The sequence below is a fragment of the Mustelus asterias genome, chromosome 11, assembly GCF_964213995.1.
Source record: "Mustelus asterias chromosome 11, sMusAst1.hap1.1, whole genome shotgun sequence".
NCBI lineage: Eukaryota > Metazoa > Chordata > Chondrichthyes > Carcharhiniformes > Triakidae > Mustelus > Mustelus asterias.
The window spans coordinates 41,735,752-41,754,975 of NC_135811.1; the positions used below are offsets into that span (position 1 = coordinate 41,735,752).

A 19,224-nucleotide genomic window follows, 5' to 3' on the forward strand; every position below is an offset into this window, starting at 1 on the left:
CAAAAACTTTCCAGAAAAATGATTAAATAGCTACCAGTTTTTTTTTTAGTTTTTATTTATTAGTGTCACAAGTAGGCTTACATTAACACTGCAATGAAGTCACTGTGAAAATCGCCTAGTTGCCACACTCTGGCACCTGTTCGGGTACACTGAGGGAGAATTTATCATGGCTAATGCAGCTAACCAGCACGTTTTTCAGACTGTGGGAGGAAACCGGAGGAAACCCACACAGACATGGGGAGATGTGCAGGTTCCACACAGACAGTGACCCAAGCCGGGAATCGAATCTGGGTCCCTGGCACTGTGAGGCAGCAGCGCTAACCATTGTGCCACCGTGCTGCCTATGGCCCTAGAATTGGATTTATTTTCTTCCTTTTGCAGTGCCAATGTCAGTGACATCAAGGCTGATTTGAATTCCCTGCACTTTTACCTCAGTTGGGTTGGATTAATTCCAAACAAGGCAAGAACTTTGTATCTTGTCTAAGTGGCTGGGCAGCACATAATTACATGCATGCACCCAGTGAGCCTTCATCTACCTGAGTTCAGTTTGTTGAAAAATGTGTTGCTGGTTGCAGTTATAGAACATTTACCACATAGAGAAGCCCACCAGGTAGTCATATTGACTTTGATCACTCTGTAGTCCCTGATTCCAAATTACAATTCAGTAATCAGCTCAGAATGGATGAAGTGGTCATCATTTCTGTGTTGCTTTGTATGTGCCCTCGAAATATCAGAGTTCATTATTGATCACAACACTCAGTAGATCTGCCTGTGGCAAAAGTGTGATCTGACTTGGTTTTATTCTTGGCGAGAATCTTCACCGATAAGAGGGGGGGAAACACCTGCGCTCCCGACCATGTATCTTTGATGTCCAGTCAATATTTTTCTGATCCGGAGCTCCTGTTAATCATTTGCCTTCTTCATCATCATTAAAGAGTTGAATTAAAGGAATTCTGTCAAGCCAGGGGACCATTTCATAATGAATGACATTTTCTGTAAAAAGCGAAAATTGTTTTTTTTTTCCTATTTCATTTTACTTTTTGTATAAAAATTCTGTCTCGGGTCCCCTCATAAATCCTTTGTCTGAGAGTGCCTCTGAATGTTGGCTGTGGAACACTTAAAATAATGAAGCTCGGTTTTACAGATTTTTAATAACACTTAATAAATTAATGTATGAAATGGCACATTTTTATGATTGTGTCATTCTTATTGTGAAGCTACTCTCCAAAGTATGTATATGGGGGCGCATTATTTACTTTTCATGGATTAGATGACAGTAACATTCAATATATAAGGTGTGAGCTGACAGGTATAATGAGGTTCCATCTGTGTGGTGATAGATATCAGAGTTTACTTACAATGTATTGTTTAAAAGCAATTCTCCATTAAAACGACAGTGGCAGCATGCTTCGTAGGCAAATATGAATATTGTCAAGGAAATTGGGCAAGCATAATTTTTCTAAAGAATCTTATTATTTTTATTAACTGGGATAGTTGATCCCAAGAATGTGCAAAGGGCATGTACCAAAATACAAATGTCTTTGTAAGGCTTATATTATGGCAGTTTGATATGCAACACGACCATTTTCTAAATTCTGTCATGATCGTAAGAGCGCTTGCATGATGATTCACTTGTGTGATGGTTATTTTCTTGACAGTGCCTTTGACTTGGTGAACATTCATCTTTTCCATGATGCTTCCAATTTAATTGCTTGGGAAACAAGCCCATCTGTCTACTCAGGAACCCGACAGAAAGCTCTCACATATGTGCTAGATAGGTAAGCAGGATATCTACTTTATATTTTATACACTGAAACCAAGAAAATTGTTTGGTTGGATTTGATGGCCAGCTCTTGAAAGTCTTTATTCGGTGTGGTTTGCACTGCTGTCTGGATCAAGTCCAGTGCTGGGAGTCAGTATAAAAAAAAAGCCATCTCCCCATTCAGCTTTTGGCATGTCTTTCTTCATTTGACTGCAGGCACATAGCGTAATGATGTAAATTGCATTGAAATTCATCATTTCCCTACTCGTATGTGATGTCCTGAATTGAAAATAATGTATGCCCCTTTCCTCTTCCAAAAATAAAAGCAAAGTTGGCCAACAATTTTTTTTTCATGTAGACAGTGTCCTATTTGATTTTTAACATGCAACAAAAATATAATTCACAAATTACTGTTGAAAGACTACAATGGGCAGATGGTTCAACTTTTGTAAGTATCAGACTGCCTGCCTGTCATACACCCATCCCATTGAGTGGATGGATAAATCAGACATGGTGTATAAAGGACTGACCTGCTACCACCGCTTAACGCCCCCACTGTAATTGCAAGTTCACCTAAAATCTTAAAGCTTTGTTGGCAAATTTTGTCCTAAACACCGTGTGGTATTTTCACTGAGTCCAATCTAAGTATTGTTTCAAGGAGCAATAAGTGCAGGTTCCCCTTTTAATCTGCGATTTGTGTCTGGCGAACAATTATGCTGAATCATTTCTTAATCTGGAAGTGAGTCAGTGAAGAGCTTTTGGGGGATATTCAATTTTAACAGAGCAAGAATGATTACAAATAATAATGGGGATTCTCTGACCTTCCCGCAGTGTGTTTCTTGTAGCGGGAGGCGGTACGCCATGTGTTGGTGGCAGGATCTTCAGGTCCCACTGATGGCGCACCCCTGCTGTGGGTTTCCCGGCGGTATGGGATGCAGTCAATGGGAGATCCCCTTGTCAGCGGCGGGACTGGAAGATCCCGCCGCCAGCGAGCAGCATGCTGCCTCTCACCGCGAGAAAGGTCAGAGAATCTTGTCCAAAGTAAATGTGAGCAATGGACTGCATTACAATAAATAACATCAGATACATTAAAACCTGCATGTTTGACCAGAGCTGCTACTTGCCAAGAATAGCTTTAAAAAATCTCAGCTATTAAAAGGAACAAACTTATATCCATCAGGCGGTAATCTACCAAAGGTTTTTTTTGCAGAGCTTTCGATGATCTAAGTCCAATAAAGGCTTGTTCAGGTCAACTTTCTTTGTGCAATGTGTTAATATTTTCTAAATTATCTCTCCTTTTCCTTCCATATCCATCCTATCCATTTTGCTGTGGAGATTATCGGATGCCTCTGGTGATTTTATTGTACAGCCATTTCATGCACCTGTACTACATTTTTCTTTCTGCTATTTTAATTGAGGCATTTTCTCTACTTAATGCACTTTACAGCCAATGAAGTAAAATTCTCGTCAGTTTTGTTATGTACGCCAGCTAATTAGCACTCAGCAAACTCCCACAAACAGAAATGTGATGATGACTAGATAATCTATTTACAGTGATTTTATTTGAGAGAATAAATATTGTCCAGGACATGGGATCTTTTACATCTACCCAGGCAATTGACAGGGCCTTTATTTAAAATCTGAAGGACAGTGCACTGTTCTCTCTGTACTGCACTGGAGTGTCAGCCTTGAGCTCAATCTTGGGGTGAGACTTAAACCTGGAACTTTGTGATTCAGAGGCGAGTATTCTTGCAACCGAGCCATGGCTGACAAGCAAGACAAACAAAATCAAGAAATAAATGAATAATTAGAAATGTGAAAGAAAAGAAGTAAAAGCAGCAAGAGATGCCAGTGCAACCCTTGTCGGGGGAGTGATGCTACCCCTGTCTGAAATCTTAGTGTCAAACCGGATGAAATGCCGAAGTGATCCGATACTAGTTTGAGGACTGGATTATGTTTTCACAGTATTTGTCTGTTGGTGAAACTTGGGGACTAAGATTGGTTCGTTAGAGAACAATTGGCCTGTTTGGAATTAAGTGCTGCAGATTAATCACGGGAGGGCAGTAATCAGCAAATAATCAATGCTGTTCAATGTGGAAATAAGATGGAGGAAGGTAATCCCTCTTAATACTGCATAAAAGAGAAATAAGTGAGATACGCAAGATGAGCAAACTACATTGGACACACATGAATCCTATAAGTACTTGCATGGCATTAGCGCATCAAGGACTGAGTCCATGGTGTTTATGAGGAAAAATGGGAAAACATGAAGGAGGCTAAAAGTAGTCAAGGAATGCAGCAAGGCCAGGAAAGCCAAATTTAGTGGCAGGGCCTCATCATCATGTTATTTTATACCAATTCCCAAACAACAAGTCGCTCAGTCGATAGACTCACCAACTCCCAGGGGGAGAAGGTAACAGGATGGGGCGCTGGCTGACCATGGCAGGGGTAAGAGATATGTGGCTACAATCAGCAGAAGGGAGACTGCAGGTTTCCATGAGAGCAAACGTGCTCCTGGAGCCGGCAGCTTTCATCTCAACTTTGCTGCTGAAATTTGGAAAACCTGGCCAGGAACAGTTCGATTTAAAGTAGGCTCCCGATTGCTTGGTGGGAGACAGATTTGATTATGTTAACGGTACTGTCTCTCATACAATTCACGACCTTTCTCCACAAAAACAGTGGGAGGTTCATAGCGTGGCTCCCGCTATCTCCTGCAAAAGACACAATTTCATGCTCATACCAGTTGAGAGTCCCCAAACAATGAAACAAGAATGAAACTGTTTTACTTTCATTGTTGCTGTGCAATATGGGTAAGCTTTAACTCCATTTGTGTGAAACAGCCTCTCAACTTCTAGCAGTGATTGCACCACAGTTGGAGTATAACCAGTCATGTACAGCTCTGACGAAGGGTCATCCTGACTCGAAACGTTGGCTCTATTCTCTCTCTGCAGATGTTGTCAGACCTGCTGAGATTCTCCGGCATTTTCTGTTTTTGTTGTGTAAGTCGTGCAATGTTGGGCCTGATTCCTGACCTCGTGACAACTATACTTTTTTTTCAGCTAAAAATCTTCACTGGGCAGATCGTAAATTATCATTTAGATCCACTCCGAACCAGTTTTCTTTTGTCTTATTGGTTTGTTTTTTAAGTAAAATGTCAGATGCTTGGACAACAAATCATGCTACTTATAATAACGTGAATTTTAACCACCAAAAACAGGTGTGTTGGGATTGGTTGAGTTGCCAAAATCTTTAAAATCTCAACCCCCACTCTAATTCGCCCCAACCTGCCCACTCTTGGTTTAACGGGATCAGGGTGGGGATTGGTGATTTAAACATTTTATGAAACTGGCAGTCTTAGACTTAACCAGTTTGATGGGTTTAACCCAGGCTGGCTGTGTCTCTAACTCCAGAGAAACAAGGACAGCTTTGGTGAGATTTTAAGTGGCTTTACAGCACTGCTTGTGGGCCAGGAGGTCTTCTACTTCCCCTGGGCCACTTCCAGTTTACTTTCCCTTAAATCAAACATTCCCAGGTTCAGAGTTCAGAACCACACCACATCCCCCACCCGCCCATCCCACGCACCTAGTAACGGTTGCATGCTCTCTCTCTTCCCTACTTCATGTTGTGACTATTCCGGAGTACAGCTTATTTCAGTGGAAGCCAAGCCTGTCAATCAGGCCACCTTCTGAGTGCAGAGCCTACTGTAAATAAAATGTATTCTGTATTGATGATATATTTTCTAGCCGAGTTAGAGAGAGAGACAACGCAAGAACTAGGAGCAGGAGTAGGCCACCTGGCCTCCTGAGCCTGCTCCGCCATTCAATAAGATCATGGCTGATCTTTTCATGGACTCAGCTCCACTCACTCGCCCGCTCACCATAACCCTTAATTCCTTTACTATTCAAAAATGTATCTATCCTTAAATAAAAACATTCAATGAGGTAGCCTCAACTGTTTCACTGGGCAGGGAATTCCACAGATTCACAACCCTTTGGGTGAAGAATTTCTTCCTCAACTGAGTCCTAAAGCTGCTTCCCCTTATTTTGAGGCTATACCCCCTAGTTCAAGTTTCACCTGCCAGTGGAAACAACCACCCTGATACTATCTTATCTATTCCCTTCATAATCTTATATGTTTCTATTAGATCTCCCCTCATTCTTCTGAATTGCAAGAGAGAGAGAGAATCTGGAATCAGGTGTATCATCTTAAAATTGGAGCCAGACTATGCAGGGTGAAGTCAGAAGGCACTTCTTCACAGAAAGGGTTGTAGAAATCTGGAACTCTCCCCTGTTGAGCCCATTGAGTGGGAGATCAATACTTTGCAACTTGATGAATAGCTGAGTATATGACTTGTCATATTTCAGAATTCTTGATTATTTTTCGGTTCACCAGAAGAATTTCATGATTGAGCTATGTTAAAGGGTTGGGTTTTAAAATGAAGCGACCTTACACAGTTTGGAAAGCTGCAGGGCTTGAAGAAGTGCATTCAAGCTAAATGGACCAGTTTCTTGATTGGTACTGCTGATGTAATTGTGGCCCATCTCGTAGCTTTGAAAGGCCTCCCTTCATTTCAAGGGCAACAGGACACATTCCCTTTTACACCCACGCTCCAAACTGGGGTTGAGGGTGGGTGGGGAGAGGCAAAATGCAGGTTTTATCAACAGGCCTGGGGACAATTCATTACTAAGGAAGAACATTTCACCCAGAGAGTTGGTTGGAAAGTGGAACTCGCCATCATGAGGAGCAGCTGAGGCAACTTGCTTAGGTCCATTTAAGGGAAGGCTATGTAAACACATGAGGGTGATGGGGTTAGATGGAAATGCTCAGGAAGAGGCTCGTGTGAAGCATAAACACTGGTTTCTGTGCTGTAAGTTCTGTATAAATATGAAGTTAGCATCACCCACCATTGATTGGAAAAGAAATCAACCCTGAACCGTCCGTTATAAACAATACTCTGCAAGGTGTACATTTCCATTTCAGATTTAGAAGATAAAAAAGCCAGAGGTCAGGTCTTTTGCAATTAGAAGTTATCTAGAAAGAGAAGCAATAAGTAAAATGCGTAACTCGACCCGCAAAAAGGACAGGCTTCATGGTTTATTAATTTTTCTTATTTTTCTAGCAGAGAAGTGAGACAGAGTGAAGTAAATTGGAATTTATGTTGGCTGCCTCTCTCCACATTCAGGCTGTCTGTGAAATAAATGATTTCATCTCACTAAGTGTTTCCCAGGCCACCTTTGGAAAGGTTGGAGAAACGTGTTTGAGGACATGTGCAAAAGACATGATCTCCAGCTCGATTCATGAGCAAGTCTGATTGTTACACCCAGGGTTATGCTATCAGATAACCAGACTGGACCACATAGGCACATACCTGAAGATATGATGCATGAATCGCTTATAGGAGTGGATAGCACTGCGGTACATGTCAGACTAGCTAAGCAAGACCTAAAACTTGGAATAATGATGAAAGGACTGAATAATTTGTCAGTATAATTTTTTGCACTGATTATCAAGTTGGAAACTTGGTTTTTTTTCAACATTTTCATAGAAAAAGCCACTTACTTGATTTGATATAATTGTCTAAAACATAATGAATGGCCTACTTATGAATGAAAATTGAAATAAGATCAGGTTTAAGTTTATCAAGTGATTTCCGGGTCCATTCTTAGCACTGATGTTTCCATCTTCTAACTCATATTTACAACAACAATGACCATCACTGCCAAGAAAATAACATAGGGGAACATCTATATTTATGATGGCCTCATTGGATAGGAGTTTATGACCATCAGCCCTCTTTTGATCACTGTCTGTGTGGAGTTTGCACTTTCTCCCCGTGTCTGCGTGGGTTTCCTCCAGGTGCTCTGGTTTCCTCTTCCAGTCCAAAAGACGTGCTGGTTAGGTGCATTGGCCATACTAAATTCTCCCTCAGTGTACCCGAACAGATCCCAGAGTGTGGTGACTAAGGGATTTTGACAGTAACTTCATTGCCGTGTTAATGTAAGCCTATTTGTGACTAATAAATAAACTTTAACTTTTTTAGTGGTGGTTCCAAAAGAGTTTCTTAGCATCAGAAATATTTTAATACTTTTTGTCCTTATTGAGAACGTTGCTGCTACATTATCCACTTTATTAATAGACACATCAGTGTGACACTTGTTACCCAGTTTCATTTAACCATAAGAGAAATGTTTCTCTTCTCTGATGGACAACGTTGTCATAATTTCCAGCTATTTATATTCTGGAGAGAGCTGATGTGGTTGAGGGGAAGTCACAGTCACCCATTTACGAGCGGTGGGCAGTCTAAAAGGCCAATTAAATAGCGGGAGGTGGTGGTGTAGTAGTACTCTCACTGGATTAGCAATCCAGAGGCCCAGGGTAATGCTCTGGGGCCCCGGGTTCGAATCCCACCATGGCAGATGGTGAAATCTGAATTCAATAAAAACCTGGAGTTAAAAGTCTGATGATGACCACTCACCTGAAGAAGGGGCTTAAGGCTCTGAAAGCTTGTGGCTTTTGCTACCAAATAAACCTGTTGAACTTTAACCTGGTGTTGTCAAACTTCTTACTGTGATGACCATGAAACCATTGCCGATTGTCATAAAAACTCATCTGGTTCACTAACATCCTTTAGGGAAGGAAATCTACCATCTTTGCCTGGTCTAACCTCCATTCAACTCCAGACCCACAGCAATGAGGTTGACTCTTAAATGCCCTCTGAAATGGCATGGCAAGCAACCCAGTTCAAGGGTAATTAGGGAAAGACAATAAATGCTGGTCCAACCCACATCCCATGAATGAATTTTAAAAATTAAATGGCATGCTAAGGCCATTCAGCAGATACTGGCTGGAATTTCCCCTCCACTGAGACTGAAATGTGGCGGGGGATGGAGGTAGCCTCCCAGTGGCAGACCAGGATATGGGGGGGGGGGGGGGGGGGGGGGGAGGGAGGAGGGAGATGGGGAGGGAGGGTGGGGTGGGGAGGGTGCAGTGGGTCGCAGCTGCAGCCTCTGGTGGTCCATTGGAGGAATTGTCCCTTTACAATGATGATCATTTCAATGATCCAGAACCCCCTCTCTCTCTCGAACCAGCATCGGCAGACTCTATCTCAGGTGCCCACTGGCACCTGAGATGCTAAGTGTGCACCCTCGCCACTAGTCAAAGATCAGCTCAGACATCAGGCACCAATGTGATCCTAGTCAGGACAAAGAAATTCACCTGATGTTGGTGGCCCAACCCCAGAATAGAAATTCCAGCCCAATAGTAGGCTATGCACCAAGTGCTGGTAAATAGGACTAGTATAGATTGGTGTTGGATGGTCAGCATGACTCAATGGCTCTAATGTTTCAGAGGGCCTAACCGATTCCCTCCTCTCAGTAATATTTAATCTGCTGATTTCTGGTGATCAACATTCAAAGATAATAGAATCTATAATCCAGAAGCTGGCCATTTGGCCAATGCTATCCCTTCAGCCAATGTAAGCTCATATGTATTTTTAGCATATCCTTTAATAGTCTTCCTTTTTCAATTACTTTGCAATTTATCCTATTCAATTTAAATTGCCCTTTTTTCCCTAACTCAGTGCATTCTTGTGGTGAAACATTCCACAGTCTAATAGCTCTCTTTGCAATAACATTTCTGATCATTTCCCCTTTATTCTTAAGAAGGTTAAGTGGTTAAGAAGGCGTATGGTGTGCTGGCCTTTATCAATCGAGGGATTGAGTTTAGGAGTCCGGGGATAATGATGCAGCTATATAAGACCCTCGTACTGTGCTCAGTTCTGGTCGCCTCATTGCAGGAAGGATGTGGAAAAGATTGAAAGGGTGCAGAGGAGATTTGCAAGGATGTTGCCTGGATTGAGTGGCATGCCTTATGAGGATAGGCTGAGGGAACTCGGTCTTTTCTCCTTGGAGAGACGTAGGATGAGAGGAGACCTAATAGAGGTATATAAGATGTTGAGAGGCATAGATTGGGTGGACTCTCAGAGGCTTTTTCCCAGGGTGGAAATGGCTGCTATGAGAGGACACAGGTTTAAGGTGCTGGAGGGTAGGTACAGGGGAAATGTTAGGGGGAAGTTTTTCATACAGAGGATGGTGGGCGAGTGGAATCGGCTGCCGTCAGTGGTGGTGGAGGCAAACTCAATAGGGTCTTTTAAGAGACTCCTGGATGAGTACAAGGGATTTAATAGGATGGAGGGTTATAGGTAGGCCTAGAAGGTAGGGATATGTTCGGCACAACTTGTGGGGCCGAAGGGCCTGTTTTGTGCTGTAGTTTTTCTATGTTCTATGTTCTTCACCCGATAATCCTCAGCCTATGTACCGCCACCATGAAAAAGCATTATTCATTATTTACCTTCTCGGAATATTTGAATGCCTCTTTCACCTTCCCTATTCCAATGGCAGCACACACGTTTTCTAACTTTTTCTAATGACTGCAATTTTCTATTTTTATATCATTCTATTGAACCTTCACTTTTCCATTCCTTCAGAGGGTCGTTTCTGCATTCTCTTAATTCTAATGGGCAGGGGACATGTATGGCAGCTAATTGCTAAGCAGAGATGTGTGTCCTGTCAACACTGTCCCCGACTAGAGATGTTGGAGTGAGCAATCTGCCCTCCATACCTTTTCCAATAGGGAATTACCAGATCTCCTGGCAATGTTCTAGTTCTGACAGAAATATATGGAAAAATTCAAGCTTACTTTTTTGTTCATGTATTTAATACTCCTTGAAAAAACGCAGCATCCTATTTGCCGGCTTGTGTTCATTTCTATGGGCTCCTCTTTAGTTTAGTTTATTCATTAGTATCACAAGTAGGCTTGCATTAACACTGCAAAACACTATGAAAATCCCCCAGTCGCCACACTCTGGCACTTGTTCGGGCAGACTGGGGGAGAATTTAGCATTGTCAATGCACCTAACTGGCATGCCTTTTGGACTGTGGGAGGAAACTGGAGCACCCAAAGGAAACCCACGCAGACACAAGGAGAGTGTGCAGATTCCGCACAGACAGTGACTCAAGCCGGGAAACAAACCCAGGTCCCCGGCGCTGTGAGGCAGCACTGCTAACCACTATGCCACTATGTTGTCCCACGGGCACGGTGAGGCACAGTGGGCAGCGTCCTTACCCTGAGCCAGAAGCTCCGGGTTCAAGTTCCGCTCCAAGACTCGATAGCCGAGCAGGGTGAGTTCATAACGCAGCCAAACAGGTTGAATACAAAACTGTAAATATTTCCAACATTCTAATAGGAGGTGGTAAGAACTGGAGAGACTCCTGATCAAACATGTGATGGAAAGAAATTGGAGCCTTTAACATCACTATCCTTAGCTCTAGGCTACAGCATTCATATGAAAGTATATGTCGCTAGAGCAGCTCAGACTTGTTGGAGCTTAGTTGGCTGACCAACTACTGTGCACCATGCCAACACAGAATGGAAGGGAACAGTCACATTAAAGAATGATAATTATACAAATAACATCAAAATGATTTATCAAATGTAATTTCTGTCAGTTCAATCCAGCTTTGGTTCAGAGTTAGGTGTTGGATTATCAGGATTGTTAACCCATTGAACACAAGTACAGGATGTCGTTCAGTCAATAGGGCACTAATTAGTATATCATTTGCGTCTTGTTATTGGTAGTTGCATTTATCCTGAATTTGAGTCACATTAAATCTGATATACCAGTTGGCTGAAATACTGCAGGCTACCTCTGACACAGTGATTCTTTAGCAGCACACTGTAAAAGTGCGGACAACCAGGACTCGATGCATAGAACTGTTGCAGGCAGAAAATCCACAATGCAAACACAGATCAAGTGAAGTGATGTGTAAATGCTAGCAATCTCAATGGACTTAGGAATTGAAGTTGATTGTCACACCATTCCTATTAATAACATGCACACTGAATCTGTCTACCTTTTTATTGTTTCTGGGTTTTGCCTTTATTTTTGATGTTGATAAATTATGTTTGATTCACATAGTGCAAACAAAGAATGACTTGCATTTATATTGCGCATTTTGCAACCACTGAATATCTCAAAGTTCCAAAGAAGTCCAGTGCATTCACCGTCGTAATGTAGAAAATGCAGCAGTTAATTTGAGCACAGCAGGGTCTCAAACACTGCAGTGTAATAACAACCAAATAATATGTTCTACAAATAAATGTTGGCCGGAACACCAGAGATAACTGCCCTGCCCTTCTCCAAAATAGTGGCCTGTAATATTTTACAACCCCCTGGGAGTGCAGGCAAGGACTCTGCTTGAAGATCTCATCTTGAAAGGCAGCACCTCTGACACTGCAGCAGTCCTTCAGACATTCACTGGAGTGTCAGCCTTGATTTTTGTCCTCTTTGTCCTGGACTGTGATTTGAACGTCAGAACCTTTATGACTCAGATGCAAAAGTACAGCCAAGTGAGCCAAGGCTGATCCTTCAAAAAGGTAAAGAGACAGGTTTTCATTGGGCAGAGGCTTTGGCCGGGTGGAGGAGGGAGGGAGTTGGGAGAGACACGACTCAAGTGAGAAACAACCTGCTGCCATGGATTTCAGGCCAGAGTATTTAACTCCAGTGTCTTTTATCCCTGTGGCTACGTCTGGGTTTTAATAGAGACACTCAAAATCGTGACAGGTCTGGAGAGAGTAGATTGGGAAAAACTGTTCCCACTGGTGGAACAATTGAGAGTGCAAGAGCACAAGTTTAGGGTTATTGGCAAAAAAAGCAATGGAGACAAGATGAAGAGCTATTCACACAAGTGAGTGATTTAGAACTGGAGCAGCTGCCTCACAATGTGGGGGAGACTGATTCAATGGAGGCATTGGAAAAACTTGGATTGTTACCAGGAAAGGAAGAAAATGCAGCATTACAAGGAGAAGGCAGGGGAATGGCATTAAATGGGTAGTTCATTTGGAGAGGTGGCACTGATGTGATAGGCAGAATGGCCGCCTCCTGTGCTGTAACAAATCTGTGATTTATCTACATACCCTGTAGAGGGATCCGCTAATCTTTGAGACAAAGAGGAACCAGAGACCATCCGCTGACACTACAGAGAAAAATACAGTTAGGTCACCGAGGTGGATTGTCTCCTGAGTATGGCAGAAGCCTGGGGTAGCGGAGGACTATACTTTCCTTGTACAGCCTGCAAGAACGATTATGTAGCAATCCTCCATTACCATCAGACATGATGTTACTGCCTTTGGGGTCCTACTGGTGATATAGGACTTTAATTGGCATTTACACATAGAATCTTGGAATCATAGAACCCCTACAGTGCAGAAGGAGGCCATTCAGCTCATAGTGTCTGCACCGACACTTCGACAGAGCATCTGACCCAGGTCCTGTCCCTATAACCCCACGTATCTACCCACTAATTCCCTGATCTACACACATTGAGACACTAAGGGGCAATTTAGCATCTAACCACCTAAATCCACCTAACCTGCACATCAGTGGGAAGAAACAGAGCACCTGGAAGAAACTCACACAAACATCACTCAGGCAGTCACCCAAGGCTGGAATTGAACTGGGTCCATGGCGCTGTAAGGCAGCAGTGCTAACCATTGTGCCACCGTGCTGCCCTCAGTCTGGGCATATCCTCCACCACCCAAAATGGCAATGATAAGATCAGGGATTTAGCAAGAACAGAAATGGATCCACTCCATCTTAATTGCTTCCATACTCTGTTCATGTCAAATCAGGAAAATGTAAACTTTTTCAATGAAAAATGAATGGTAATAGTTGTGCCGCAACAGTTATGTGGTTCATATTTAGTGATATTATTTGTTCATTAAATAAGAAATAGCCAACTTTTAACCAGATTCTGCTGTAAACACACTGTTGCAATCACTGGAGTAGATCTGAACTTGTACCGTAGGCCTTAGAATGTTGCACATATGGGAGAAGCAGAGATCCGTGCAAATCCAAGCGAAGGAATATTCACCAAAGAGAAGGACTTGGTGGATGATGAGTCTGAGAAAGGGTGTGTGGATAGTTTGAGTCATGTTGAAATCAAAAAGGAGGTATTGGGGTTCTTGAGAAACATTAAGGGAGACAAGTCCCCAGGGCCTGATGGGATATACCCAGAATACTGAAAGAAACAAGGGAGGAAATTGCTGGGGCTTTGAGAGAAATCTTTGCCACAAGGGAGGTCCCAGAGGATTGGAGAATAGCCAATTTTGTTCCTTTGTTTAGGAAGGGTAGCAAGAATAATCCAGGTAATTACAGGCTGGTGAGCCTTACGTCAGTGGTAGGGAAATTATTAGAGAGGATTCTTCAAGACAGGATTTACTCCCACTTGGCAACAAGTGGACGTATTAGCGTATTTGTGAAGGGGAGGTCGTGTCTCACTAACTTGATCAAGTTTTTCGAGGAATTGACAAAGATGATTGTTGAGGGTAGGGCAGTGGATGTTGTCGACATGGACTTCAGTAAGGCCTTTGACAAGGTCCCTCATGGCAGACTGGTGCAGAAGGAGACGTTGCATGGGATCAGAGGTGAGCTGGCAAGTTGGATACAGAACTGGCTTGGTCATAGAAGACAGAGGGTAGCAGTGGAAGGGTGTGTTTCTGAATGGAGGGCTGTGACAAGTGGTGTTCCTCAGGGATCAGTGCTGGAACCTTTGCTGTTTGTAATATATATAAATGATTTGGAGGAAAATGTAACTGGTTTGATTAGTAAGTTTGCGGACGACACAAAGGTTGGTGGATTTGCGGATAGCAATGAGGACCATCATAGGATACAGCAGGATATAGATTGGTTGGAGACTTGGGCAGAGAGATGGCAGATGGAGTTTAATCCAGGCAAATGTGAGGTAATGCATTTTGGAAGGTCTAATACAGGTAGGAAATATACAGTAAATGGCAGAACCCTTAAGATTATTGATACAGGGATCTGGGTGTACAGGTACACAGGTCAGTGAAAGTGGTAACACATGTGGCAAAGGTAGTCAAGAAGGCATACAGCATGCTTGCCTTCATCGGCCAGGGCATTGAGTTTAAAAATTAGCAAATCATATTGCAGCTTTATAGAACCTTATTTAGGCCGCACTCGGAATATAATGTTCAATTCTGGTCACCACATTACCAGAAGGATATGGAGGCTTTGGAGAGGGTATAGAAAAGATTTACCAGGATGTTGCCTGGTATGAAGGGCATTAGCTATGAGGAGAGGTTGGAGAAACTTAGTTTGTTCTCACTGGAACAACGGAGGTTGAGGGGCGACCTGATAGAAGTCTACAAGATTATGAGAGTCATGGACAGAGTGGATAATCAGAAGCTTTTTCCCAGGATGGAGAAGTCAATTACTAGGGGGCATAGGCTTAAGATGTGAGAGGCAATGTTTAAAGGAGATGAACGAGGCAAGACTTTTACATAGAGGGTGGTGGATGCCTGGAACTTGCTGCCGAGGGAGGTAGTGGAAGCAGATACAATAGTGACTTTTAAGGGGCGTCTTGACAAATACATGAATAGGATGGAATGGAAGGATATGGTCCCATGAAGGATAGGGGGTTTTAGTTCAGTTGGGCAGCAAGGTCAGTGCAGGCTTGGAGGGCCAAAGGGCCTGTTCCTGTGCTGTAATTTTCTTTGTTTTTTGTTCTTTGAATTGAATTTGCATCCCTGCTATCTTGTTTCTGAATCCAAAACTTTCTCTGAAAAGAATGAATTCAGATCATAGAAATCATAGAATCATACAGTGCAGAAACAGGCCATTCAGCCCATCAAGTCTGTAATGTAACAACCCCACTCAGGCCCTATCACCGTAACCTCGTGTATTTATCCTTCTAATCCCTCTGACACTGAGGGGCAGTTTAGCATGGCCAATTAACCGCATATCTTTGGAGTGTGGGAGAAACCAGGAGTACCCAGAGGAAACTCGCACAGGGAGAATATGCAAACTCCATACAGACAGTGACCCGAGGCCGGACTTGAATCCAGGTCCCTGGTGCTATGAGGCATCAGTGCCAACCACTGTACTGACCAAATAGCCATCTTTTATCCATGAATGGGAATATAAAGCCAGTTTTTAAAAACCCTATGTTCTTTTTTTTAAAATTATTTTCCCCCAGTTAAAAGTCTCCTGTACACTATCGACTGTCGATGTACAGAGTGCAGGATCATCGCTTCAAGGTGCTCTGATGCTAAATTCTGAAATTTGTAACATTTGTTTGCATCTTGTGCTGCGCAGAACTGCATCACATTAATGTCAAATTTACAGCGTAAAACTGTGGTATCAGCCACCCAGAAATCTCCATTAATCAGGTAATAACTGAGACTGAGGGATCATCCCCTCAAGCTCCTCGTGTGTAAAAAGTAGCAATGCCAGAACTATGCTTGCAAGTATTTCTGAGTGCCTCCCCAGAATTGTTAAAGAATTGTTAAAAGTTTAATGGACAGACTAAAGAACTGTTGGCGTTTTAGATGACGGCGTTGTCTCCTTTTAACAAACGGGCTCCCCCATTTAGGACCTCCCACAATGTACTCGGCGGGGTCGGGGGGGGGGGGGGGGGTGGGGTGGGGTGGTGGTGGGGAGGTGGGTTTGTGGTATTTTTCACTTTTGGGTCAGAAGTTTTATAATGTGTATCATTAGAATGTGACAGCTCCAGATCTGGCAAAATCATTTGTCTTTGAGGAGAGTAGATTTTTATGTTGCACGACTATTGTAGGCTTCATTTGCACAAATCAATTATTCTGACTGATCATCCAGCCGCGGATCCGGACCTCCATCATGAACGGTGGCAGGGAGGCATAATAGGAAAGCTCTGTAGAGCAGTGAATAATGGGAAACTCCTTTCATCAGTGCAGCTAACCTTTTGGCAGCCACCAGCAAACTCTATTCTGATCCACTGATAGAGGGGACAATACACTGGGCTCAGTTTGAATGAATGCTGCCACCAACAGTGTAGCCATTCAGAAGGTTTTGGGAACCATCTTTGGCCATTGTCTATTATTACTCCTGCCGACAGTAGGAAAGAGAAAGTGAGAGCATCTATGGTGTAAACCTCTTTTTCAGCTTTAATCTCTCTTAAAAGCTGTGTAGATCTAGATTTCCAGCCGAGCTACAGTAGCTATGTGATGTCAGATAATCACACAAGAGAAGTTTCATGCTGGGCTTTTGAATTGCTTATCTGCATGAACTATGGCAGCTTTAACCCCCATTCAGAAAGAGACGATTGTCTTTTCTCAAGCCTTTCAACTTACGTAAAACAGTGTTTTAGCACCAAAGTGCTTCTCGCTACGAGTGTATACATAAACAGTTTAAGAGGAGGCGATTTAAGCAGATCTCTATCCTTTGGGGTCTGGTATAACAGTTTAGTGCCAAGACAACACAGGAACCTAAAATATTCTATTTCTGGCTGTCGAGTTCCTGCGCACTGGCCTTTCTAACGTTTTAAAACCATTGAAAATGCGTGCCTATTGGTACCACTGAAGCAACAGATTATGAACTTGAGATTTCGGAATCACCTGTATATTTGCTCTGCACTTGTTTCATTTTGCATCATAATTCTAGTAGCAGGGTGACCCAGGATACTCGCTTGCTGCGATGTGCCAACCATTGAAACTTCCTGAAATTGTCCCGTGCATTCAGGTCTGTGTAGCTAGATTTCTATAAAGTGACAATACTCTTCTGTTTGCCTTTTGAATGTTCTCTGGCCTAGTTCAACTGCAACATTTTTACATTACAACTGTGAAATCTTGGCATAAAGCAGCTCTTTGTTCCTGCCATTATTGTCTCACAAATATAGTCCATTGTCACATAGCTGAAGTTAATTTGATCAACATTGGGACATTTAACTTTTATGTCTGGTCAAAAGAGCTGTTTCATGCTCATTTTGCGTATTCTAAAGAAATGATTGCCAGAAAAATAATGTTACCATTAACAATTCAAAGCAATTAGTTTCCCAGGGAGAGGCTATGTGATGCACAGGCCGCACACAACAATTCTTTGTCATTTTATAGATGCTCATCAGTCACCTGTCACCACATTTCAAAGAGCTTCCAATCTAAATGTTTCCCTTTTGGCTTTTCCCAGAACTGGTAGCTGAATACAGGAAGAAAAGCTAGTCAGTTTCCAGGCAAAGACACAGGCAGCCTTAAAGATCGAGCTTTCCACTGGCGTTTTTTTGGGCTGACCATCTAGCCTTGCCACATTCTTTTGCCGCCACCCCCCCCCTCCACCCACCCCACTGCCCCTGCCTCCACCACCCAGTAGCTTCAGCCATTTAGAATAATCTGAACCCCCCCCACCCTGCTCCCCCCCCTTTCCTTTGCCACAATTACAAGATTTAATTCAATAATCAGTAGATATAGAATGGAGAAGATTCTGAAAACCCAGATGAATTTGCAGAGGCTGCGCCGCCTTAATTGCCAACAGAAAAACTTCTTTATTTAACGAATTGAGTCCACCAAAGGATGCGATGGGATATGGAAGCTATCACGCTGAGTAAGAATAGCTAAGAAAACGACAGGCCTAACTGAATGATAAAGATTTTGCAACCTATGCTTCCAGACACCAGTACTGCCATTTCACTTGTACTGTTTACCCTTTTAATTGCGACTTGGGTTTCGGGGACATGTTCTGAGACTCATCTTACAAGATGCTTGTTTCAGATTCACCATTTTGTGGTTGATTGTCTGTCCCTGTTGGGCACTTTATTTGGTGAGGAAAAATAATTTGAAATGTCAGGATGAAATATAACCAATTTGCTTAAAATGCTGTGACGTTACTGGTGGTGGCTTTGGATGAAACAGGATTTGAAATTCTGGCTTGGTCAAGCATGGCGCAATCCCAATGGGAGGGAATTGATCTGGTCAGAACCTGATTCACAGGGTTTTCGCTCCTCAGAATAAATTGCAGCATGTAGGATATCATAGAATCCCAACCGTGCTGAAGGAGGCCATTCGGCCCATCGAGTCTGCCCCTCTCTCTCTCACTCTGACAGAGTATCTTACCCAGGCCCATCATCCTCCCTATTCCCCTCACCTCACAATAAACCATGGTTAATCAATCTAACCTACATATCTTGGGATACTAGTGGACAATTAAGCATGGCCAATCCACCTAACCTGCACATCTTTGGTGATGGACGTTTTTAGGCCCACCTCTATCGTATTGCTGATCGACTTTGGGGGCATGTCAGGGGCGGGGTGGGGGGGGGGGGCGGGGGGAGTTCCCAGGCTATCCCAGGAGTTCTACCCATTCTGACCATTTTAGGCACAGCAGGCATAGGTTCAATTTAGGGCCCCACACAGCTTGAAGTAAGCTCCAGTCAGGCAATTACTTCTCTGTGTAAAATTCCTCGGATGGGATTCCCACTGGGTTCCCGCCTTCCCCAAGCTCGCTGCAATTTTATGTTGTAGCAGGTGAGGCCTTGGCCAGCCAGCCTGCCCTTGCCCAGTTGAGGCCCTTAAATGACCTCGGGGGGGAGCTCCAAATTAAACTGGGTTCAGGCCTCAGATGGGCAGGTGGTGGATCG

At 43.1% G+C, this 19,224-nt stretch overlaps 1 protein-coding gene across 4 annotated transcripts in view; it reads left to right on the forward strand.

The window, feature by feature from the left end:
* The window catches only part of inpp5a (inositol polyphosphate-5-phosphatase A), a 534,961-nt gene that overhangs the window by 375,178 nt on the left and 140,559 nt on the right, over window positions 1-19,224 (forward strand). For all 4 annotated transcript variants that reach the window (XM_078223475.1, XM_078223474.1, XM_078223473.1 and 1 more), the window contains exon 8: window positions 1,659-1,778. In XM_078223475.1, coding sequence (XP_078079601.1) covers window positions 1,659-1,778 — 120 coding nt within the window. The remainder of the gene's footprint in view (window positions 1-1,658; window positions 1,779-19,224) is intronic.